The sequence below is a fragment of the Sinohyriopsis cumingii genome, chromosome 17, assembly GCF_028554795.1.
Source record: "Sinohyriopsis cumingii isolate HCF-2022 chromosome 17, ASM2855479v2, whole genome shotgun sequence".
In the NCBI taxonomy this organism is placed as follows: Eukaryota; Metazoa; Mollusca; class Bivalvia; order Unionida; family Unionidae; genus Sinohyriopsis; species Sinohyriopsis cumingii.
In genome coordinates, this window is record NC_142977.1 from 68,540,830 (window position 1) to 68,566,589 (window position 25,760).

At 34.1% G+C, this 25,760-nt stretch overlaps 1 protein-coding gene across 8 annotated transcripts in view; it reads right to left on the reverse strand.

Annotated features, from left to right (window-relative positions):
• The window catches only part of LOC149779169 (protein unc-80 homolog), a 225,941-nt gene that overhangs the window by 134,018 nt on the left and 66,163 nt on the right, over positions 1-25,760 (reverse strand). For 4 of the 8 annotated variants that reach the window (XR_016415580.1, XM_089939726.1, XM_089939729.1 and 1 more), the window contains exons 14-24: positions 25,214-25,462; positions 24,265-24,411; positions 22,089-22,208; positions 20,327-20,532; positions 18,049-18,261; positions 15,521-15,553; positions 9,772-9,930; positions 6,842-6,980; positions 6,025-6,133; positions 4,774-4,846; positions 2,917-3,051 (exon numbers count right to left, since the gene is read on the reverse strand). Coding sequence is in view for 7 of the 8 variants with exons in the window: in XM_089939726.1 (XP_089795852.1) it covers positions 2,917-3,051; positions 4,774-4,846; positions 6,025-6,133; positions 6,842-6,980; positions 9,772-9,930; positions 15,521-15,553; positions 18,049-18,261; positions 20,327-20,532; positions 22,089-22,208; positions 24,265-24,411; positions 25,214-25,462 (1,583 nt within the window). In the remaining variant the exon portion in view is untranslated. Of the gene's footprint in view, positions 1-2,916; positions 3,052-4,773; positions 4,847-6,024; positions 6,134-6,841; positions 6,981-9,771; positions 9,949-15,520; positions 15,554-18,048; positions 18,262-20,326; positions 20,533-22,088; positions 22,209-24,264; positions 24,412-25,213; positions 25,463-25,760 lie in introns of all 8 variants that reach the window. The other 4 variants (XM_089939731.1, XM_089939730.1, XM_089939727.1 and 1 more) reach the window with 2 other exon arrangements.

Genomic DNA, 25,760 nt, shown 5'->3' on the forward strand with positions numbered 1-25,760 from the left:
CTAGCCTAGGTTCCAATATGTTAACCCTATCTACACCTTGGTGGATCAAGCAGATATTTCTGTACTTTGTCCTAGCAACAACTACTGGATTTCAAGAGTTGCCTCCCTTAGCATGCAATTCCAACTAAGTAATAGCGTGCAACATTGTAGCATTGTACATCAGCCAAAAATCTTGGGGACAATAAACTTCAAAATAATAATTTGTAAGTTTAACATCAAAAGCATGATTACATACTAGAGAGAAGTCATTACTGGTGTATTTGAGTTGAAGGTAGTTACAATAACAAGGACTGTCATTAGAAAATTCCTTATTTATGAGTCCATTCAAATTGTGTGCTCCCTTTGTCTAGATCATGTAGGAATAGTGTTCAAATTTGAACAACTTAATTCTGTTTCAATGTCATGGCTTGCTGCTGCATCCAATGAAGTTCGCAGACCCAAAGCACAGAAATATCTGCTCAATCTGACAAGGGGTGTAGATCAGGTTAACATATTGAAACCTCGGCTAGTGAAGATGGATTTTTGGCTGAATTATTCTTTCTAAACAGTTATCTTTCTATTCATGTGACACACTAAAGTCTGTCAGGAAAAAGACAGCAAAAGCATCACATTCAATGGTGTTAATACCTTGTATATTCCACCTACAATATCTACAGCACGTATTTTCCATTGCAGTTTAATCCTCATCAGCCAATTTCAGTTTCTTGATCTTGCTATTGTTATCAAGGGTGCTGGTCAATACTGAATAACTTTGGTAAAATAAGAATGCTTTCACATGACAATTGCAATCAAATATTACAAGCATTTCTGTGATCTAAATATACCAGTGATCAAGTAGCAGTTCACCTACCTACAATTATAACTGACTAGAAAATCAGAATCAAACAAGTAATGACACAAACTGATTTTAAAAGTATGGAATTATTCTGTCAAAATCAAAACGGTTGGCATCTCTATCTATACAGTGCGACATAATTTATATTATTAGGTTAAAGGATAAGTACACCAAACAGCATATCACATGACTATTCTGTTATTTACTATAGGTAACCCATAAGTACATCAAACAGTATATCACATGACTATTCTATTATTTACTACAGGTAACCCATAAGTACATCAAACAGTATAATTATCTTGTTACTGCTCTGTTTGTTAGGTTAATCTAAAAGTACAGTGAACTGCATATCACATGACTTCTCTGTTATCTAATTAACCCATGGTACGTCTGAAGGTAGTACCCTACTTCCATGCTCTGAAGCATCAAGGTCATTTAAGATATAACAAAATGAGTGGTATTAGAGAAAATTAGACAAATGTAGCTCTGCCAAATAATCTGGACTTTCTACTTTCCCTACAGAATGGAAAAATGTATATTTTGAGACTTGATATTTTACACCAAAATTTCGGCCAGATTGGATTTTGCATCCAGATTTTAGACATTTTGGCCTCAGTTCTAAGGCAGACCAGTCTAATCTGCACATAAACAGGAGTAAGTTGGGGATTTCAAGTAAAAAGTGGCCAGGACACAAAAATTATGGGTCCAATAAGCACAAAAAAAAGAACTCTAACTTTTACCTTCTGCACATGCACAAGTAAAACAGCCTATGAACAATGACGTTTCTAACACAACTAGCCAATCGGAAATCACTTGAACACAGATTTATTTTTATTTATCCAGAAGTAGCCCCTATAATGTGTTTCCTACTCATATTTCAGAAGAAAATGACAAAATCTCCAGGCTTAATGAGTTATTTAGGTTAACCCATAAGTACAGTGAATAGCATATCATGTGCCTGTTCCGTTAGTTAACCCATAAGTACAGTGAACAGCATATCATGTGCCTGTTCCGTCAGTTAAGTCAACCCATAAGTAAAGTGAACAGCATATCATGTACCTGTTCTGTTTGTTAAGTTAACCCATAAACACAGCAAACGCTTTATTACATTACAGTTGTTATTTACGCTAAATAATAAGCAGAAAAATAGCATCAAACCCTGCATCATATGACTACTCTGTTATCAGGATTATTATGCTTATAATCATTCTATATGGAACACATATAAAAACATCTCATGTCATCACAAACAATATCATAATGTCAGGTAAGAAAAAGGCATAATGACTAAAGCATCAAAATATATTTCACTACACCAATGTGTGGTGCTGTAAAAAAAAATCAATAAATTTAATAATATATATACAATATCTCATCTGTGATTCTGAATGGGGGATCCTTGGTGACTGAGTGGTCTAAAGCACTCACCTTTACCATTCACTGCCATCTCACCTCTGTCCGCATGGATTCAAGTCTCAGTTCTGGCGAATGTGGATATGTGAGAAAACTTGCCCGTAGCATCCTGTAGGTCAGTGGTTCTTACTGCAGTTTTCCCCAAAACTTCCTCTACCAGTTATACTAGAAACCATGTATGTTGCACTGAGAAATAGCATTATCCCCAGAACAACAAGAACATCCGAATAAAATTTCATATAAAGTTCACAAAACTCATTTAGTAATTTTATATTTATCTTCACCAAAAGCTTATACAAGATCATCTATATATGCTGACACATTATGTGACAGGAGGTAGACATGCTTTATACATAGGGATATGAATCAAAAGAAAAGCCCTCTGCATACATATATCAATCTTATTCTGTCAGAAGAGTCATGACCCATTAAATTGGTCCAGTTTTGATTTACTGTTCGCTGCTCGATTTAATTCTGATTATTTAAGTTCTTGGCTTATATGAACCAATTATAATGTGATTTTACATAATACAACTTGTTTAATTTTAATGCATTAATAGGACGCAGCATTTTTGGAGCATTCCTCATTTTAACACTCCCTCACTTATAAACACTAGCTATTTGTATTGCTCTAATGAACAGGACACTGTACATCCCATACTTACTGTTTTTTCTTGGTTGACTGTGACCTCTTCAATTTTAGTTTTGAAGTGGGGTGTCCATGGAGGATCCACCACTATCTGACTGGGCAAGCCTATAGTAGGGGAGGGCAGGGTGAAGTCAATCCCTGGAGGGGGAATCTGTAATGTAACAAACAATCTCAAGTATTCTTATATGTGTTGTTCAAATAATCTTCCTGTATGCCTTTCCAATCATGGAAATATAGATCTATCTACAGTATCTATCTAAAAAATCTGCCTTCACAAGCACCTGCATGTAACCAGATAAACACAGATATTCACAGAAACTGTTTCTGACTGGTTCCAAGAGTTGTTGCTGTTTACTCTGAGATTCTTTTACACCAGAATATGCCAGTTTTTACCAGTACAATTTGTCCTTGTCCACAAAAAAAGAGACTGTTGATATTTGTGTATCAATAAACTAAAATGTAAAATGTTCTTAAGTCATGAAAGCTCAACATCAAAAAAGGCAGAAGCAGATCTATTCTTTTATTGCAATTGTAGTCGCATACCCCCACTGACTCAGTGATTGACAATAGCAACAGAGCACTAGGAGAATAGACAGCTGATCTTTTTGTTCGATTCAGGTCTTGTAGTGTTATATACATGTGGTTTAATTTTCTGCCACCCAAGTCTGTTCAAAAAGACTTACAGTTAGGGCTGGAATTCCAAAGTTATCAAATTACTGAAATATGGTATTGGATTGCTTCTGCAGCTTAACCAGTGAGAGAGCCTATAATGCAATTTCATCATGTGTAGTTGCTGTCAAAACAATCCATGAAGCTATCAAAGAGCTAAAGTGACTCTCCTTCCAATGTTGTTGTAACTAATTGCTGGTGCATGATGCAACAAAAATTAAAGCACCCATATTTCTGCTTTATGGATGTTAATCCAACCTTTCATTTTTTTTGTTCAAAACAAATTAATAACCATGCTTTTGTTTGCTGAGGGACCAGCTTAGTTTGGACTTTGCTGCTTTGTATTTTTATATGACCTTAAGTCATGTGATCTTATAAACCACTAAAATTAAACATGTAAGGACTTTAAGCATTTACTTGAACTCTGAACTCTGAATTTGAATTGCATGCAGATTAAGTTTATGACTGAAGTGATGATATAAGAATGGAATTGCTTTGTCTGAGTTTCCTCTGACCCTTCCGACCTCAACACAACCCATGTAATGGTCAGAAATGCATTCATTTCAGCTTCTTTCATTACAGTACTGTTTGATTTTCACTACTTTATGCACAGTATAACCCCATGCACTGAAGAAACTGGCTGATTAGCATTCGGCCTTGTACTGATTTTTTCCATACTTGCCAGTATGAAGAACTGGTACTTGCGTTATCCCAACCCCAGTGGAATCTTTTATACTAGTTTCAAAAATCATGTCTACCTGCCCATCTAACCAACAAAAACTAAACATTTACTTCTACAATTTATGGCCTATGATTAATAATTCCATCACACACTTCTAATTTAGAATTCTCCACTCATTGATAGCCAAATAAAAAAAAAATGACATTCTGCTTGTCCAACCAACCCTAACATTTCGGGATGAAAAAGATCTGGAAAAAAGAGAAAACATTTAGGAGAAAAAACCCAAAGCGATATAACTATGATCAAAGATAAATTCAGGATGTGAGTTATTTTCAAGTTTAAGCTTCATTTAAATCAGAGTGAACCAAAAACAAAAACAAAAAAATATACCAACCTACCTACCCTATTTGTTCAATGTAACAAGAACCACACACATCTCATATTTTTGGCCTAATGATCTCTGAAAACTTCATCCAGAACTAAACTCAGTTCACAAAAGAATAACCAACAATACTGACTTACTCTGAATAGCATATTGGCCCCCTCTTCCATCCTTGGCCAGACTTGGTGGCGGAACCTCCACAGTGTTCCATATCTAAAATAAAGTACAACATTGCTAGCTTCAGGTGAACACATTACCCTTCCATAATAATATCGGTATATATCCATAATATAATAACAAAAAATGTTTAGGAATCTGATAGCATTCATTATAAATTAGTATTTCTGTAATCAGTTTAATTATTGATTAATTGTATGTGATGATGAGCTAGATGAACATATGAAACAATTACACTGGAACCTGCTTTAAGCAGCTGTCTCTTAGAAGTGATAAGGTGGGTGTTTTTTTAATAATGGCTCATTCTGACTGTAACGTAATTTGCAGTATCATAACAAGTAATAGTTTATGATAGATGACTGCTTAATACAGGTGACATCCATGATAGATCTGACTGTCTGCACTGAAAAAAGGGCCCTCAAGATTAGATATATTTTTTCTTTTTAAATAAAGACACACTATCTTAGAAAGTGACAGTTAGGTAACTGCCTAATACTGGTGATATCTCAGACAGGTTTAACTGTTTACACTGAGAAAAGTTACCTTCACTGGTATGTATGCATTTTGTTTTTTGCTTCAGCTATAATGCATTTTGTAATACATTAAAATGTGATGGTTCAGGATAGGTGATTGCTTAATAAAGGTGACATCTTGGACACGTTTGACTGTCTAAAATATACTCAACTAAATGAACTACCATCAAGAAGGTATTTTCAGTCTGCAAATAATGAAAAGAGAAATCACGTGGCTGCTACTACATATTTAAAATTTTCTGTGGCTGCATATTTAAAGAAGTTAGAATTCTCAGTCTTTGTTGCATCCTTTAATATAACATGCCACCTATACACATTACTATACCTGCATACAAAATTACCACCTGCAAACTGGGCTACAACTCAAGCTATAACCTGCAAACATCACTTACATACAATGCTATCACCTGCATATAGTGTTATACCCAGCATACATCATCTGCACATAGATCTGTCACATGCATATTGAGCTGTCACCTGCATACAAAGCTATCACCAGCATATAAGGATAACCTCTGTATAATGGTTAAGTTTAATAGATGTAATTTATGAAAAAATCAACAAAAATTTATTTGTATATAAATATCACTTCAAGATAATTTGCATCCAGGTTTTTATGATATCTAAATCTTACTGTATGCTAACATGTGTGACACAAAACATTGTAACTTTAAAGAATACCTTAGTACAGCATTGATCCTCTGTCCCGTGTCTTCATGCTGTAACTGTCTGAAGAATATATTTTGAGCTTTCTCCTGGGCCCTGGCTGATGACAGCAAGAACACTGAGGCTGCAAAGAGAAACTTCTATTGATAATCTAAATGTACAGTTTTACTAAAGCTGAAAAAACAGCTATTGTTTCTTTTTTAATTTTATATACAAATGAGATTAATTAGGGGCCATTATAAAACAAACTGTAGCTGCTTTATTTATCTTAGGGCTTTATCCATTACCTCAGACCTAAAACTAGGCATTATAAGAGGTGTTGCAACAGAATTTAGAAAGAAATCTAATAAAGCATTTCTCAACACCAATCCCTAAAAAGTGTCCTCTAATTCTCACTTTTCAGAAGAAACCAGCTTTTGATGAAGTACTAACTCTACTGGTACAATGTTCTACACTAAAGTGGATCCCATCAAACATCAAATCCAACATCTCTTTTTCCAAGCACCTGCTCCCTTGAATGTCTCACTGGCTGTAACAGCTAATCCCTAGTATCTCTTCAACATCCACTTTCATGCCACAGGCTTGATGTTGGTAACAAACCGAGATGTTTTAATTCCTGATTCCTACTGGACACTGTGTGTCCTCCACCACCCACTGCTGCATAAACCAGTTCATAGCTATTTTCAACCATCAATGATGGTAACAAAGCTGTCATCTGACAAAATGTGAGCTGCTGTAGACAGGATTCCTACCAAATACTGGTTCACTACAAAACACCTAATCCCACCCTAGCCCTCTCCCCCTTGTTTACTCTTCTCCCAGAATGTCTCACCTGCTGCAGCAGCAAGTTCCTGGTCACTCTCCAACATCAGTTCCCAAGCTACAGGCATGATGTCAATAAAGTTGTCTTCCGACAATATGGGGGCAGCCTTTGCAAGGATTCCCATAGGACACTGTGTCAGCTTCTGTGCCTGATATGATACAGAAACATATGAATATAACAAACACAGCATTGCATGCAAGTCTTTAATATACATGATTACATCTGACAATCACTTTAATGTGACAGGGGAGGCAGGAATCTACAATTTAAATTGAACCAAATTCATCAACATCTAAGGTTCATAAGACATTTTCCTGAAACTAGGATAATTTTAATTGCACTTTCAGCACTTTATTTGGCTGTGACAAGGAAATGAAATTAAGTGCCCTTCCCCAAAGACCCAGTGTGGCAACCAACCTATGATGGCCTGTGTGGATATTAAACCCACAACACTCAGATTACACATCTAATGCTCTACAAACTAATCTACAATATCTCCCCTAGTTTAAGGGACTTGACTGCATCTTATCATCACATGAATAGGTCCTTTGCTAGAACATGAGAAATAAAATTCAATGGACCACAATGGGGTCGCCTTGGGTACTACAATAGTTTTTATTCTTGTTGCCTTGCAAGGATAAAAATATTCTAGTATCCTATTATAAATATTCCACAAAATTTATTCTCCCTTTTCAAGACTACAATATTCTTTTCTGAAAAAGATTATTCCACTCCATTACTTTATGCTTCTGCTGCATTGTAAAACATGTTGTACATAGGAATAAATACCTTCATGATAAAGAGAAAGCAGTGTGTATTATGAAGAATTCATTTAAGTCTGCAAAAATGATCTAATCCTAAAAATTCTTATATCAAGATGTTATGTCGAGACTGATACCAAAAGGAAATTGGTTAAAAGGGTCTATCTGTCACCAAAGTCAAGACTATAAAAGTAGAATAAAAACAAGAGTATTGTAAATGGCTTTTTATATAAATGTGTGTCTTTTTGGGTGTGATTTGTTATTTTTAACGTAGCTTTAAAAAAGTTTAAATCATATCAATATGATGTTTGCAGTGTGACAGTTTATAGTGAAGTCCAACACTGGGGCATCATGCTGCAGACATCATGTCCCACTCAATCACATTATCCGAACACCAGACTGACCAGTCCTAACACTAACCTCTTGATGCTGAACGCCAAGTGAGGCAGCTGCTAGTCCCATTTTTGTTATAAGTTTTTGGTATGACTCAACTAGGGTTCTAACCAGCAACCTCCTGCACCTGAGGCTAATGTTCTAACCAAATAGGCCACCAGAGCAGTGCATATTATAAGCCCATCCCATAATAGTCATTTATGTAGGCACCAGTAGGGAACGATTGTCAATAATCGCTGATTATGGACCAACATGTCACAGTGACCTCAGCCTTTTTGGTTATAGTATGCAGTTCTAAAGTACACCTGTTATGCAGAAACCTTATCAGACATCACATGACCATTACCTATGGTCCTAAGACCTCAGAAACCCTCTTCTTATCTGACATCACATGACCATTACCTATGGTCATTAGACCTCAGAAACTATAGGTTTCAATGAAAAGTTTTTCCCATTATTTCCTCATGGGTTATCCTGGTTATTTTTAAAAAAAAAAACAAAAAAAAAAACTTGTATTCATAGATACTATTTAAATAACTTTCAATTCCCTTCATTTTTGTGTCTTATTGATGGGTGAAATTTGGGTCATGGAGAATACAGCATGGCCTTACTTCAAATGTAAATCAACCAAAAGACAGCTAGATCCAATTGGTCCTGCATACTGGAGAAAAACACAGCCAACAACATTTCAGGCTTTTAAAAAAAATATTTTAAAATTCATTTACCGCACTTTCAAATGTGATATTTTCTCCTCTTGCAAAAATTAATTACTTCTACATTAATAAATTTAGTGAATTTTGGACTAGTTCATGCTCATTTCTCAAGCTCATGGAGCAGCCATTTTGATCAGGTGTCTGCTTTTGGCAGCACATCATTTACCTAATACCAACTATAATGAAATTTCTGTCATAGTACATAATAGTATCATATAGGTACGTCAACATTCTCTCTAATGTACTTGAACAATACAAATGTGCACAACTTCAGCTTATACTCTGTCTCACTTTCAGAAATAAATGTACTTACCAACTATTGAGCAGAACCTGAGTAGTAAATGTGGGAGCCATCTCTGTGGGGCACCATTTTTATTTAGGACCAAACAGAGATCATTTTAAGCCATCAAGTGAAAACCCCATATAGATATGACCAATGATACAGGTGGATTTGTGATGGATATGACACTGGCACTCGTTTCATTTATTGCCAACACACCATGTTGATAATACCATCTACTCAGGAGGAGATTGTCAAGATGGCCACCATGGCAACCATAGTGGATGTCAGATCAGCACCATTTTCATTTAGAACCAACTAGTTATCTTAAGAAGCCTTTTAGTGAAATCCCCATGACGACAGGGCTATCCATTATGTAAGAGTGGCAACAAGATGGTTTTAAAGATGGCTGCCATTTATCACCAACTACAGCTTGCAATGATGTGTTTACAAAAAGCTTCTTGCAATCCTCCCAGTTGCTTAGGAGGGTTAATAAGAACAAATTCTTGTGCTGGAGATTTTGGTCGAAGGACAGACAGACAGACAGACACTGGATGAAGTGCATAAGCTCATCAATTATGAACATTACTGTCAATCAGATTAATAAAAGCTACAAACGGTGTCTGTGGGTAGAACAGTCAAATCAAATGTTTCAGAAAATTACATTCTTGGTTACATATAAAGATCTCGACTACATGGGTAGGACAGCTATACCTAGCACAATTTGATACATCTCTGATTTGTACGAAACTTTATGAAGTATTTTGTGACCTGAGATACTGAAAAATGTACCTGGGAGGTGAGATACTTGATGATGGGTGTGTCCTCTTTAACTTGTTTTGTCTTCTCCTCTTTCTTCCATGTGTTGTTCATTTTCAGTTTGACCACTGATACATCTGTTTTGATCTTCTCCAGGAGGGGTGTGCTCTCCCTTCGCTTTGCCGGGGAACTCTGCTGGAAGATGGATTCCTAAGAACAGGAAGCAAGGAACATGCACATGCAATGGTTAGTGTGTAATCATGCAGGGAAACATGCAATGTGACATCTCTATCGTTATGAAATTGTTAAGATCTGATAGTGTTCTGCATCATAAGAAACATGCAGTGAAGTTACATGCTTACATTAGCTGTGCGTGACTGCCATTTTCATAAATTCTAAATTGTTCCAAAATCATCACAAAAGAAATCTATGAATTAATAATTTGTTCGAAAATTTTAAATACAGATCGAGAAGATTTTGTTATATCAATATGTTATACCATTACCCCAAATTCTAACTTTTCATGCTTGCATTATTACAACTCGAAAAAAGTAGCTTGATATAAAGTTGCATGGTTATAAATATTTACACTGAATCAAAATACAATGCAGTTTCTCTTAACTCATTATCCTCATGAAGCTTGTCATCCTTTACTACCTAGTCTCTTTTGTGATTATAAAGTGGTTCAGTAAACCACATACAGGAAACTGTCTTATAACATGATGGTTGGGGTTCACAACGTGTCACAGTGTTATGAAACATATATCGCTTTATCAAGACAGTGTGATATATCATGTAATATCAAGATAAATCATTACATAAAGTAAATATTGGCTATTTATCCTCTTGGCTACACAAGACCTGGAAAAGTGAGGGTATGGGTGGGGGCTGAGAAAAATGATGGGCTTTAATGATGCAGTTATCAACTCAAATTGATTAAACAAGAAATACTTAAAACAGTGACTATGACTTAATAGTTCCAAGAGATTAAGCATAATCTGATTTTAAAGAAACATTGTTAACTGAAAGATATTGTTAAAGAATGTGTACTCACCAAATGAACTCATTGTATTCATACAGGTATTCAATGAAAATGTGCACAAAGTTGCACAAATACAATTTTCTGTTAGATTCCACATCATTCCAATTAATTTCAGACTGATATAGTCTTACAGTATTAGCTTATGAACTGATGTATTTTCAGAAACAACATATATTATACCAGACTATTCACAGGGAATTATATCTGACAAACAATAAAATGTCAAAATTTAACATTGGGAGTTTTTAATAGGAAGCTAATATTCAAGCTTGAAAAACACTTAAAATGACATCTGTACACATGTACTGACATCATCATGTAATTGAGATGAACTACCATATATACCTGCGTATAAGCCGAATAATTTAGGAAAAAATAAAGGTCTGGAAGAAGAGAGGTCGGCTAATCCGCAGGTCTAAACTTTAATGTTTTTAAGATTTTTTTTGTTGACTATGCCCCACTATAACCCGAACTGGGATATAACGCAGTCGTGATGTGGCTCTCAAAATTTCATATATTCATTCGCACATGAACAAATATTTTTTGTTCAAAGTACGTGAAACAGTGTATAAAAATTTAATTATCATCTTGGAGAAGAGATCGCATATGAATTCGAATATACAATGATCATGGTGTGGTTCCAGAAATTCTAATACATGTACGCATGAGAAAATTTTAGTAGCATGAGATTTGTACACATAATGTTCATAGACCCTGGAACATAATGAACCATACATGTTCTTCATCTTAACCAAATTTTGCTGTTAATTTTTCCCACTGAATCCAGACACATAATGATCAGTGACAAAATTATTGAATAATTTAAATATGTATGCAATTTTTGCAATGGAATTACATGTATTATGGATTAACTGCAATACCACTACAGTATGATATCAGACATCAAGTAAAAGGTGTTAATACTCTGTTCATGCTATATATTAGATGCTGAATTCAGACACAATGATCTGGGACAAAATTATTAAATATTTTAAATCTGTGTGCAACTTTTCAATGGAATTGCATGCATGATGGATGAACTGCATGCCACAATGGCATGATAGTAAACGGTGTTGATACCCTATTCATGATATACATTAGACATGAATACATGTATATGTGCCAATGCGTTGTTCTCTGAAATAAGTAAAATACTGTAAAACCCAGCATTAACACAACCCCACTATTAACACAATCCAATTTTTGGACCCCAATTAACACATTACAGAGGGGCTGCACTGTACCATAATGGCTGTAAATTTTCAGACACGAAAATATAATTATTTTCCGTGTCCTGAGAATAAAATACATTCTTGGTGAAGACTTACTAAACTGTTATAAACTACTATGATTACTTTTGTTATTATTTTGCATGTGCATATTTTCTGATTTCTGAGCAGTCTTATTACAACATTAATCTTTCATGAAAAAAATTAATGACACGCCGTTATTTGTTGATTTTCCTCCATATACTAACAATACATACCATTAAACCAATTAGACCACATACTGAGGAAACCTTACACAATGAAGATAAGAATAATTTTATTTCAACTGGCCATAAATAGGAAGGTTATCTGAAAATAACAAGAGGCTAGCAATGGACTTCACGGCAAGCTGACCATCCAAAATTAAAAACAGGTGGGATAAAATGGTACTGAAATAAAGGAAAAGAAAACACTTTATCAATAATCTAGGGTATGGATGGATGGATGGACAAAAACACAGATGACAAAATGACTGCTATGCCAAAAATAAAGGAATATGAGAATCATCTGCCATGGAAGAAATTTACCTGAATGACTCTGACAAAGAATATTCAGGATTTTCATCAGATGAAATTGACAGTGACCATGAAATACCCATTTGAAGCAAAAAGTAAGTGATGGGAATCAGAGTGATAAAAAAGAAAATTAAATAAGGAGATCAATACAACATTAATGATGGAGCCCACACTGGCAAGAGACCGTCAACAGGCCCAGCATGATGTCCTTCAATGGCCTTAGACCATAATGCAAACAGGTTTGATTGTTTTGATATTTTTTTTCCAGCAATTTTTATTAATTATGTTGAAGGTTGTATTTTATTCAGTGTGATGTTGCAATTAATTTCATCTATTTAAATATGGTTTAATTCAATATTTACGGAACAAAACCCAATACCAAAAAGTAAATGACTTTCTTCCATTACTGCATCCTTTTATTTCTGCATTTTGCAAAAAATTTAATCGATTAAGCATATTTGACTGAGAACAACATAACAGAAGGAAAATAAATCAAAATATAACTAAATTCTTTCAAGTAAAATTCCGCCTAACACAGTTGGGGAGTCTTAGGAATAGAAGCATTGCTAGGCTCTCACTCCCATAGGTCGTCCATCTACATTCATGCAACTGCTTGGAGATAATGAGTTAGTAGACTGGAAGAGGAGGATAACTGTGGCCATGAAAATAAGGTGGCTAGTGATAAATTAGGACTAGTATAATTGGGAGAATGATAAGATGGCTGGTTATAAATTGTGACTGCTGAAAGGAGATGACTGCTACCGAAGTTGGACCGAAGGTTTCTGTTTAGTACCATATGTACCTGCTTATAAGCTGGGTCCAGCTGCAAATGATATATACCATGATTTACCATCGCATAATACATTGGCAGATCAAGGTCTATTTTGTTTGTTCTATTGATTACTCCCAACTAAACTGCACAGACCTTGATCTGTTTGTACATTATGTGGTAGCAGATCTGCATCTGTGTAGTTTGCATTTTTTATGCAACTTTAAAAAAACTTTAAATGGTAAATAAAAGCACAAACATTATCTATAATTTGACAATTTGAAATTATCTGTAATTTCACAACTAGAAGCTAGTGTTACTAAATTACAGGCTCATTTTCCACTGCAATTTGGCCATTAGAAGAAAGAGTGCTACTTAATTACAAACTCACTTTCTACTGTAATTTAGCATTTAGAGAAAAAGTGTTACTAAACTATAACCTCACTTTCTACAGTAACTTGACCATTAGAAGAAAGTCTTACTAAATTACATACTCATTTTCTACTGTAATTAGTCCCTTAAAAGAAAGACTGATATTAAATTACAACTCATTTTCTACTGTAACTTGGCCATTAGAAAAGAAAAGTGTTAAAAAACTACAAACTCATTTTCTTCTGTAATTTGGCCATTAGAAGAATGAGTGCTATACTAAATTACAAATTCATTTTCTGTATATCTGGCCATCAGAAGAAAGAGTATTACTAAATTACATACTCATTTTCTAATGTAATTCGACCATTAGAAGCAATAGTGCTACTAAATTACATTCTCATTTTCTACTGTAAGTCGACTATTAGAAGCAATAGTGCTACTAAATTACATACTCATTTTCTACTGTAATTCAACCTTTAGAAGCAATAGTGCTACTAAATTACATACTCATGTTCTACTGTAATTTGACCATTAGAAGCAATAGTGCTAATAAATTACATTCTCATTTTCTACAGTAAGTTCACTATTAGAAGCAATAGTGCTACTAAATTACATTCTCATTTTCTACTGTAAGTTGACTATTAGAAGCAATAGTGCTACTAAATTACATACTCATTTTCTACTGTAATTCGACCATTGAAGCAATAGTGCTACTAAATTACATACTCATTTTCTACTCTAATTTGACCATCAGAAAAAAGTGCTACTAAATTACATACTCATTTTCTACTGTAAGTCGACTATTAGAAGCAATAGTGCTAAATTACATACTCATTTTCTACTGTAATTCGACCATTAGAAGCAATAGTGCTACTAAACTATATACTCATTTTCTACTGTAATTTGACCATCAGAAAAAAGTGCTACTAAATTACGTACTCATTTTCTACTTTAATTTCACCATCAGAAGCAATAGTGCTAAATTACATACTCATTTTCTACTGTAATTCGACCATTAGAAGAAATAGTGCTAATAAACTATATACTCATTTTCTACTGTAATTTGACAATCAGAAAAAAGTGCTACTAAATTACATACTCATGTTCTACTGTAATTTGACCATTAGAAGCAATAGTGTTAAATTACATACTCAGTTTCTACTGTAATTCGACCATTAGAAACAATAGTGCTACTAAATTACATACTTATTTTCTACTGTAATTTGACCATCAGAAGAAAGAGTGCTACTGAATTACATACTCATTTTCTACTTTAATTTGACCATTAGAAGCAACAGTGCTACTAATTACATACTTATTTTCTACTGTAATTTGACCATCAGAAGAAAGAGTGCTACTGAATTACATACTCATTTTCTACTGTAATTTGACCATTAGAAGCAACAGTGCTACTAATTACATACTTATTTTCTACTGTAATTTGACCATCAGAAGAAAGAGTGCTACTGAATTACATACTCATTTTCTACTTTAATTTGACCATTAGAAGCAACAGTGCTACTAATTACATACTTATTTTCTACTGTAATTTGACCATTAGAAGCAAGAGTCTACAGAGTCTAAACCTACAAACCCATTTTCTGCTGCCTCTTAAGGAACATGCAGTTACAAATGCGAAAGCATTAACATTTCATCAAGACTTTTCAGGGAACAAAAGGCTCAGAAATTTGCTCCTTGCCACCCAAAAAAACTGCTACATTCAAGGAAAATTGTGGGTCTATTTCACTACATGTTTTGTGACAGGCAGAAAATGGCTATGTAAAACAAAGTGAAGGATTAAAATAGTCATACAAACTTGATTTTTCCTACGGGGTTGCTTGCCTTGTGTCTGACAAAATGTTGAGAATTTCATCAAATTCCAGGAATTATTAATTCTTTGATAAAATAATCTCCAAGTGTTACGTTTTAAAATTAGAAAGTGATCATGCATCGTTTCTTCTGTTCTACATCTGACAAAAATACTGATATGGTCTCAAAAGAAAGATAACATCAAATTTCAAACTGTGGAAGAATTGTGAGAATTTTAGGAAAACAGAACATGTGCCCAATGCTTCATAAACATCCCTAATTAGTCATATCTCTTACATAAGCTGATCAGACATCAGAATAGTAAACAAGTCTGAGCATGAGAACATATTAATAATCTCAAAGACTTGCCCAGAGATTCCTGCAAGAGACCCAAGTTGGTCTGATATAGCTTAACAGGGTAGCTGACACACATTAAATTGTGAATGTATATTCATATATATAGTAAGACTGTGGAGAGGAAAGAAAAGCTTTTAGCACAAAACTGTTACACTGTATGTAATTGCCAGTATCATTTATCTGGAGCATGTATACAAGATTTCTTTCTTGGCATAAAAGGAAGGGGTGAAATGATACACTTGTGACATGTATTGATATGATTCATGATACACAGCCCAATATTCGATACATAATCAATACACATGAATTTGATGGTCTTTCTATCTTTAGAAGGTCTGTCATTGATAGGTAGTGCCCTTTTTTATGATTTACTGGTTGTATTTCCAATATGCAGATTACAGACAGACATATACTTAGCATCTATTTATAAGAACTGACATGATACAAAAAGATTTAAAACAGACTACCTTAAACTCTATTGATGTGAGGTTCAAACCACAACAAAATGCTTGTTCCCAGGCAGCATGTGGCAGTCAAAGTTAGTTTAATGAACAATTAATATGTGGGAATTCTCACATATCACAGCTCCAAGAGTGTGAATTCATACAAATTTTGTGATTCACGTGCACTGCGGTATCTCTGCCTAAGTACTTTACAGAACAATTAATCATCAACTTTTCACCAAGTTTCTCTGTAGCTTTGCCAATATTTCCTGACTGTCACACAGCAAATAAGCTACCTTAAATGCTGATTGGTGGTTATTATTTAAACAATAACCACCAATGAGAATTCACTTCAACATATTTTCACTGCATGACAACTGTAGTGTAGCTTTCAATTTCACCCAAAGTAGGCAAGATATAATCAACAAATAAAAATACTTAATAAATGATGAGTATTGTTTTAACAAAGATGAGTGCCTGTGGCTGCAGCAGCTGAATCAGATGAATTCTCAATTTAAAGAATAACAAGGCAAATGACTAATAATTATTGGTGACAGCTGAAGATTATAATAACCTGCATAAGGTATTTATCATTTTCTATAGATTTTCCACCTCCTGTAGCAATATGTGTATCAGTACAGCAAAAGAATCAATTTATCAACATATAGATGAATCATTTCACCCCAAATAGAAAAGTCATGTCATATACATTCAGTATTCTCCCCAGGTCCCCGCCCACTCCTGGGGACTAGACCCATGATTCATACCATAAAAACTGTTCATAGCCCTCCCCATGACATATACACTTAAATAACATTATTAATTAAAAAAAGTAACATTTTTAATGTCTGAATGGCATAGTGCATTTGTCTTTATCCCATTTAACCCATCTATTGAGTCATATTTTCATAACTGTTGTTATAACCAATTAGAGGAGTTGTGATGGCTCAGTGGTTAGGATAGAGAGTCCATGACTGCAGGTTGCAGGTTCAATCCCCAGCATCTGATCAGCATGAATCCTCACTAATACATATGGAACTCACACATAATTGAACTAATATTTTAATGATACCAGCTTACATATAAAATCTGATAAGAAATATGGTTGGTAAAGTGTTTACAGCCAATCAGATCACCTCATAAATATCTGTGGATGTAGTTCAAAATTTAACTAACCTGAGATAGTGATGATTACAAACCATATCAGATGAGGTCTTGTACAAAAATGGATCGAACTCTTATCTCAAATATGACCTGCGAGTGTTCACAAACTCAACCAAGATCACCTCATTAATATATGTGGATGTGAGGCCAAAATGATTTAAGCTTACATACAGAATCTGATTGAGATCTGATCATAAATGGAACCTTTGGAGTTTTCTCAAGCAAGTGTTGATAGAGCAATGATGGACAGCATATGCCATACTATGAGCTCACATGGACTTTTGCCAGGTAAGCCAAATATGTCTCATGTTCAAACAAAAAGTCTGACATTTGAATGATTTATGTCAAATCCCTCACCAATTAAAAGTCCGAATTTTGAGCCAATTCGGAGCTGATACAACATAAGTATTACAAACTTCAAAAAGACATAATCTGTCAGGAAATGTGATGGTCAAACATTAAATTTAAATCAAAGTTGGTCTGATAACAAATTAATTATTTTTATTATTATTGTTAGTACTCTTAACTCCATTACTTCATTGATACTATTCTGAGACAATTGTACACCTACCCTTCTCTTCAGTCTCTCTTTGAACTGATCACGTCTCACATCCAGTTTTTTCTCCGATTCATTCTTCTCGCCCTCTTCTGTAGACTGATACACTTTTTTCAGGGCAATAACCAGTCGAGAGCAGCTGCGGCGCTGGCGCTCATAACAATTGGGATGGCAATAGTTTTGATGAGTGCAGATGAAGTTAGACATATTGGCAAGCTGAATAACAACCTGTGGAAAGGAAAACATAAATCTTTGATACCTGCATTACGAGTAAGTCATGCCTTGTAAAAACATGATGAAAAGAGCAAATTTGGTAACTCATCATAATAATGATAAACACAAATAAAATGACAATGACTGCAATAACCATTATATTAAATTGAAACAATATTATGTAAAATCTTGTATTCTTCTCCTGTGTCAATAATAACCAGCATTCTTGGTGTCATAAGCCAAAACTGACAATACATATTATTATATGTCTTTAACATGTGTCAATCCAATTAATGCATACAAATATTCAGAAGTAGTTCTGACCAATCCAAACACAGCCAGATTCAAATCACTCTGTAAAGGAATATGTACTGGTTGTGCTTGGGTGATGTGATAATGCAAACAAGTTACCAATGTATTTTTCAATCTAAAATATATGTAATATTTTTTTTTATCTTGGGCCTTTTTTCCCCCAATTTTCTTGATATTTTTAACCTATAATTACTATGATTAAAACTTATTTTATTAACTGTTGTGATTAGGAATGTATTAGTGTTTTTCCAAGTCATCAATTGGTAGTAGAAAGCAAACAGTTGTGTATTACAAGACAAACTATCTGAATGATATAGTCACACTGGAGATCACAGACAATATCATGAATACACAAGGGAAAGAGGAAGGTGTATCCCTAAATACAGAACTTAGCAAAAAAAATAGTTATCTTTCACACCTCCTTCTGAGGTCCATGACACACACAGCATTGCTCTTTACAACTTAACATTCCCATCATGCACTAGGAGATTATTTAAAATTGCAACATCAAAGAAAGATGCAATGCAATATGGAGAAATACTGAATAATTCAGACAACACTGAATTAATGTACTTAATAGTACACATTATGATCCCATTATATTCATATTCAAATTTTATTTATGAAACATTGATAATCCATAATTACAAATTCATTAAAGAAGAAATGAAAAGCATGATTCTAACACACCTGTCAATGATAACAGGTTTCTGAAAGGATGAACATCAACTATAGGGCAGTAAATTCAACACAATACTGTCCCAAAATTTGATTCTATTGAGCTACTATAAATCTCCCTGTGATACGGTGCTGTAAAGAATGGCAGTTTCAACTGTTGCTTGACAAAATGATATGAAAATAGTGTTAAAAGTTTAACTGTAGTATATTCAATATTTACTGATTTGGCTGATATGTCACTAGAAAAATTAAACTTGTTACCATAAAAATATAATTAACAGCCTTCAGTCCTCAAAAACAATGCTGTATCAGCCCCTAAATTTCATAAATAAAATAATGTCTTATCTGCTCTGTTGCTTCTTTATTCATACATATAATATTATCACAACCATATTCTGTAAAAACAAAATTGCATGGACTTGCAGACTTTATTTTCTTGTCTCTGGTTGTCTCAGGCTCTTTTTATTCCAGTCAAAATATCATGGTTTCATGGCATCATTGTTAAATCTGATGTACTTTAATGTTGTAATAATAATGTGAAACACAACTTAAGTGTCTGCCAGTAAAGCAAGTAAATTAGGTGATGTATTAAAATTAAAAATCTTTTTCTATCTTCTATGTAAAGCAAATGGCAAGACAAATAATTACAGGTGATACTTTATTTCCACCACAGATGTTATGGCATAAATCAGAATTGCCATAACCTGAAAGCAATTTTCCCATAGGATACTTGTACATTAAGGAAGTTCTTGGCCAAATTATATCTCCAAGTTTTCAAGTTATGATTATTTAAGCATAATTTTCAAACAAATTAATACATATAATACGTACATGATTTGTGCACGAGTCAGAACGCATGGCATAAGCAATGGCATAAAAACCAGCACAGTGGTGTGAAAATTAAAGCCCATAAATCGATCTCGCATATACTGAGTACCACCTGTAATGTAGAAACTGACACCATGATAAGGAAATCCAATTATCAGAGATAAAAGATTTAACTTCTGTTTCCCTGAATCTCATACATATAATCCCTCAGGTGAAATTTTAGTGTCTATATTCACTGATCAGACAAAGGTATACTACTCACTCTAAGCCATGGCATATTCTGGTACTTTTTCTCATCCTCAATATCTTGCTGTTCCTCAGCAGCTTCTTGCTGTTCCTCACTGCAAACAGCCACTGACTCTATGTCTTCCATGCTGGGATCTGGTTCAGGGAATTTCTCCTGTGACATAAGTGATTGGCTGCTAACTTTTCGAGACCGGATGCTCCCTGTCCCATACAACTTGAAACCTGAGGCAAGAAAAAGTTTATGAATAGACAACAACCTTTTGACAGCAATTTCAAGGGAGATAAAGCCATCAATATAATTTTAAATCAAAATCGCTGCAGAGATTTCTTTTGCATTAATGAAACATTTTGGCTAATATATACAGGGATGTCACCTTGAGTGGAGTGAAAATCAGGATGCCAAATGAAAAAAATTCAGAATTTGGAGAAGACCATATGACCATATATTTACAAAAAAATACATCTGGCACGATATTCATCAAGCTCCATATTTACGATAAAGCCAAAGTTTGAGTGTATTCCTTGTGGCATTTCTGCATCACTGTTGCTCTCATTGAAGGAGGCAGACCCACTGTGAATCCAAAGGTATAAACTGAATGTTTACTGTCTTCTGTGATGATGAGAATGGGGATTTACAACAAAGCAGCAAAACACCGGTCACTTGGATCTGCACAATGCCAGCTGACTATGAATATTGAATATTTCGAATTAGGATTTACTTGTCTCTCTTTCCATTTTATTTAACTATCAGATTTTAGCTTCATTCTTATTTTTTCTAGCGTTTACAAAAATTTTAATTTGGGGGTAAAATCAAAAAATCCGAATTTTGGGATTTGGAAACAAAAAGTCTGGATGAACCATAATAAATCAAGATAAGTGGCAGGTCTGTATATGGTGTTGAATCAGTTTTTGTTGAAGCTATTAAACAATTAATCAAAACACTTCCATAAATTCTAAATACAACAGAAAAAAGGAGATCAATCACCCCATTAAACATTATATTCATGTGGAATACTTCAGGCTTTTTGAAATTACCGTTATGTACCTACCAACTTCAACAACTGATCTAAGTGTTGGAAGAAATCAGAGCCACTCAGACAAGAAATTCTGCTAAGAATATGTGGGTACTATTTCAGTGTTCTGTTGTGTTGTTTCTTTGTCTCAAAAGCTAAGAGTAATATAATAGGCAAAAACTCACTTCAAATCAATGCCACTATACTGAAAAACCTGGTCATATTCACATACAATTTGCTTCTAATATTCCAATAGGCAGTGTTTTGTGAAAACAATACAGCACATCAAAAGACAATAATAGCAGTCTTTGATTAACTGACAGCTAATGCAGAAATGCTTAAAGTGATCCAAATACCCATAACAAAGTATGGTGAGATTGAAGACAATTTGGAGAACCAAATAAACCAGAAATAAATGTAAAAACAGTTGCTGTTAGCAACTGAATCCAGGTCTTCAAAGACAAAGAGACCAGTTAGGCAAACAAGTTATGTGTCATCAAACAGCTTTAAATACGCAGTATAGAACACAAAGTTAAAAAATATTTAACTAAGAAAGTAATCTTATATTTCTCCATTAAAGGTTGTATGTAAGTGATATAATAATTAAACTTATAAGAATTCAAATTAATGGAGCATTAAATCAAATTTAAGCTGCTTAAAAGACCAAATAACTGACCAATAGTTTATAAAGCTTTATTATCATATATAACTTTTTTTTTAAAACAAATAATATTAAAATAAAAATATTGCAAATACAAAACATACTTCCACCCTCTTGTTGACGGCGCAAACGGAAACTACGATTATGCCGTAAACTTGTGTTGTGGCTTGAACCACGTCTGAGATGTTTCAGTAGTTTCTGACGACCCTGAGCTAATCTTCTCCCTGTGAATAATAATATTAATAATAATAATCACAATCATCATTACCATCACTACTGCAGTACAATAACGACCTTCTTTGTTTTCATCAGGTCATTTAATCAGCTGCAAGACAGATCTTTCAGATTTACAAAAACACAAGTATTAAAAAAATCTCTCTATTCTTGCACATTTACCAACATTTCATTGTTTTATTTAATTTTTCTGGTTATTCTGCCATCAGTTACTACTTGGTAAAATGCAGGAGTTTTTAACTGGAGAAGAAGTTTAATTTAAACATTTTCACTCTCACAAAATGATTCATTACTACTGTAATAAATGTATGCAGCTTTCTCATCAAATGATTCATTACTACTGTAATAAATGTATGCAGCTTTCTCACAAAATGATTCATTACTACTGTAATAAATGTATGCAGCTTTCTCATCAAATGATTCATTACTACGGTAATAAATGTATGCAGCTTCTCATCAAATGATTCATTACTACTGTAATAAATGTATGCAGCTTTCTCACAAAATGATTCATTACTACAGTAATACATGTAAATGTATGCAGCTTCCTCATCAAATGATTCATTACTACTGTAATAAATGTATGCAGCTTTCTCATCAAATGATTCATTACTATGGTAATAAATGTATGCAGCTTTCTCACAAAATGATTCATTACTACTGTAATAAATGTATGCAGCTTTCTCATCAAATGATTCATTACTACGGTAATTAATGTATGCAGCTTTCTCACAAAATGATTCATTACTACTGTAATAAATGTATGCAGCTTTCTCACAAAATGATTCATTACTACGGTAATTAATGTATGCAGCTTTCTCATCAAATGATTCATTACTACTGTAATAAATGTATGCAGCTTTCTCACAAAATGATTCATTACTACGGTAATTTTTGTATGCAGCTTCTCATCAAATGATTCATTACTACGGTAATTAATGTATGCAGCTTTCTCACAAAATGATTCATTACTACTGTAATAAATGTATGCAGCTTTCTCATCAAATGATTCATTACTACTGTAATAAATGTATGCAGCTTTCTCAAAAAATGATTCATTACTACGGTAATAAATGTATGCAGCTTCTCATCAAATGATTCATTACTACGGTAATTAATGTATGCAGCTTTCTCACAAAATGATTCATTACTACTGTAATAAATGTATGCAGCTTTCTCATCAAATGATTCATTACTACTGTAATAAATGTATGCAGCTTTCTCACAAAATGATTCATTACTACTGTAATAAATGTATGCAGCTTTCTCATCAAATGATTCATTACTACTGTAATACATGTATGCAGCTTTCTCATCAAATGATTCATTACTACTGTAATACATGTATGCAGCTTTCTCATCAAATGATTCATTACTACGGTAATAAATGTATGCAGCTTCTCATCAAATGATTCATTACTATGGTAATAAATGTATGCAGCTTTCTCATCATAAGATTCATCACTACTGTAATAAATGTATGCAGCTTCTCATCAAATGATTCATTACTATGGTAATGCATGTATGCAGCTTTCTCACAAAATGATTAATTATTATGGTAATACATGTAAATGTATGCAGCTTCCTCATCATATTTTTCTGTAGTGGCTCAATTTCAAAAGTACCAGGTTGGAACAATGCAACAATGTAAACTGAACATGAGGTTAGAGTCTTTTAAAAGAAGATGGCTACACCGTTACAATTTACAAAAGATGGTTTATGAGAACAGTGGGTATGCCAGAATGTATGTATGCCTGTAAATTTGTGTCCATATGTGAACAATCTACATGGAATGCAGATATAAATACAAATCAAAATCTGTCTGTGTTTATGTCCCACTCTCCACCACTGGAGTACAAGGGGACCCAAACTGGACTAAATTGTTGAGATTTGTACTGTGCTACTGTTCAGTGAGCACTGTTTGTTTGTCTGTCTGTCTCTATCTTACTCATGACCTACTAAGCCCCTTCTCTACAAGAGTGTGAGGGAATTCCATTATTGATATAAAGGTTGCATTCAGATCATCTGTCTATTACTCCAACCTACCTTTTCTCTCCTCAACTGGAGTGTGAGGAGGACCCAAGGGGGGTTCAATTAATGAAATTGATGTGGTGCTACTGTCTGGTGACTCTGTTTTCTCAGGCTGGACAGCAAAACTTATCTTCCTTTCACCAGGGCTTCCCATGGCTTGGGCTGTTGTAGATGGGATGAATAAAAAAAATATAAAAAGTTAAAATATTGAGAATGGTCTCCTCTAAGAATTACAATTTTAGTCATGTCCCTTTCAACAGGTAGAACCAGTTCTTAAAGAAAAGGCCAACGGAGCTAAATGTGGAAAAGTCTGGTATAGTTTTGGTGTTTTACAGCATAGCAACACAATCAGGTTATTTAGTGCCACGGCGATTGGAGTAAGACACACTGCAGTATCCAACTCAGGCTGTTCCAATGGGAGAACTGAATCGGCACTCTTTCAGTCACATGTCTGGCATGCAAACCACCAATCTGATTAAAATAAGATCTCCGCTGTCCCGCATGAAGCTCTGACTACAACTGCTCAGGGGTCATGTTCTAGTGACCTTTGAATTAGATAATGCTTTCAAAAATCTGACAGTGAATTAAATCGTTCGGTACACATTCATGCTCTTCATCCACACTGATCAGTCTCCAAACATAAAATTAGCAATTATGGTGATAATATAGGATAAAAGAACATGACCCCAAAGCGGTCACTGTCAGATCTTCATGTGTAACAATGGAGATATGATTTTAATCCAATTGGCTACCCAATTCCATGGTTACTACCAAAATGAGATTTTTAAAAATTAAAAATACAAACTATTCTTAGTAACAAGCATGAATACAGCATGCAATTGTTAAATAACATATCACATCAACATATGAGCAAGCAAAAAGTTCACATAAGAACTGTTAGAACTTGTTAAACAATGTTTCACTAATGCAAAATAAATAATATTAAAACTAAGGCATTTGATACCTGATGATGACTGTGGCAGTTCTACCAAATTTGACTCTGAGCTTTTGTCTGAATGACCTGGACTTCCAATCATCGAGCTCCATCTACGTGATGTCAAGTTCTTATCCCAGCCTGGTTCTTGTCTACTTTTCTTGATTCGAGGCAAATATTGGAAATTCTCTCTTAAGAAAATGGTGATCTCTTCCAAAACCAGGCAGCCAAGCATCTTCAAAGCATAAGGACATTCGGATCCATCCTGGTTCACAGTGGCTATAAATACAGGTTTTAAAATAATGAATGTTCACTGAATATATCCCAGCTTCCATACATACATATATATATATATATATATATATATATATATATATATATATATATATATATATATATATATATATATATATATATATATATATATATATATATATATATTTGTGTGTGTGTATTGGACAGGAATCTTTAGTGTCTAAGTCATGATATAGGGCCACATATCATGCCCCTGGAGTTTCATTCAATACCCAAGACACCTAAATAAATTGACCACACATACTATTACTCTAACATGTGT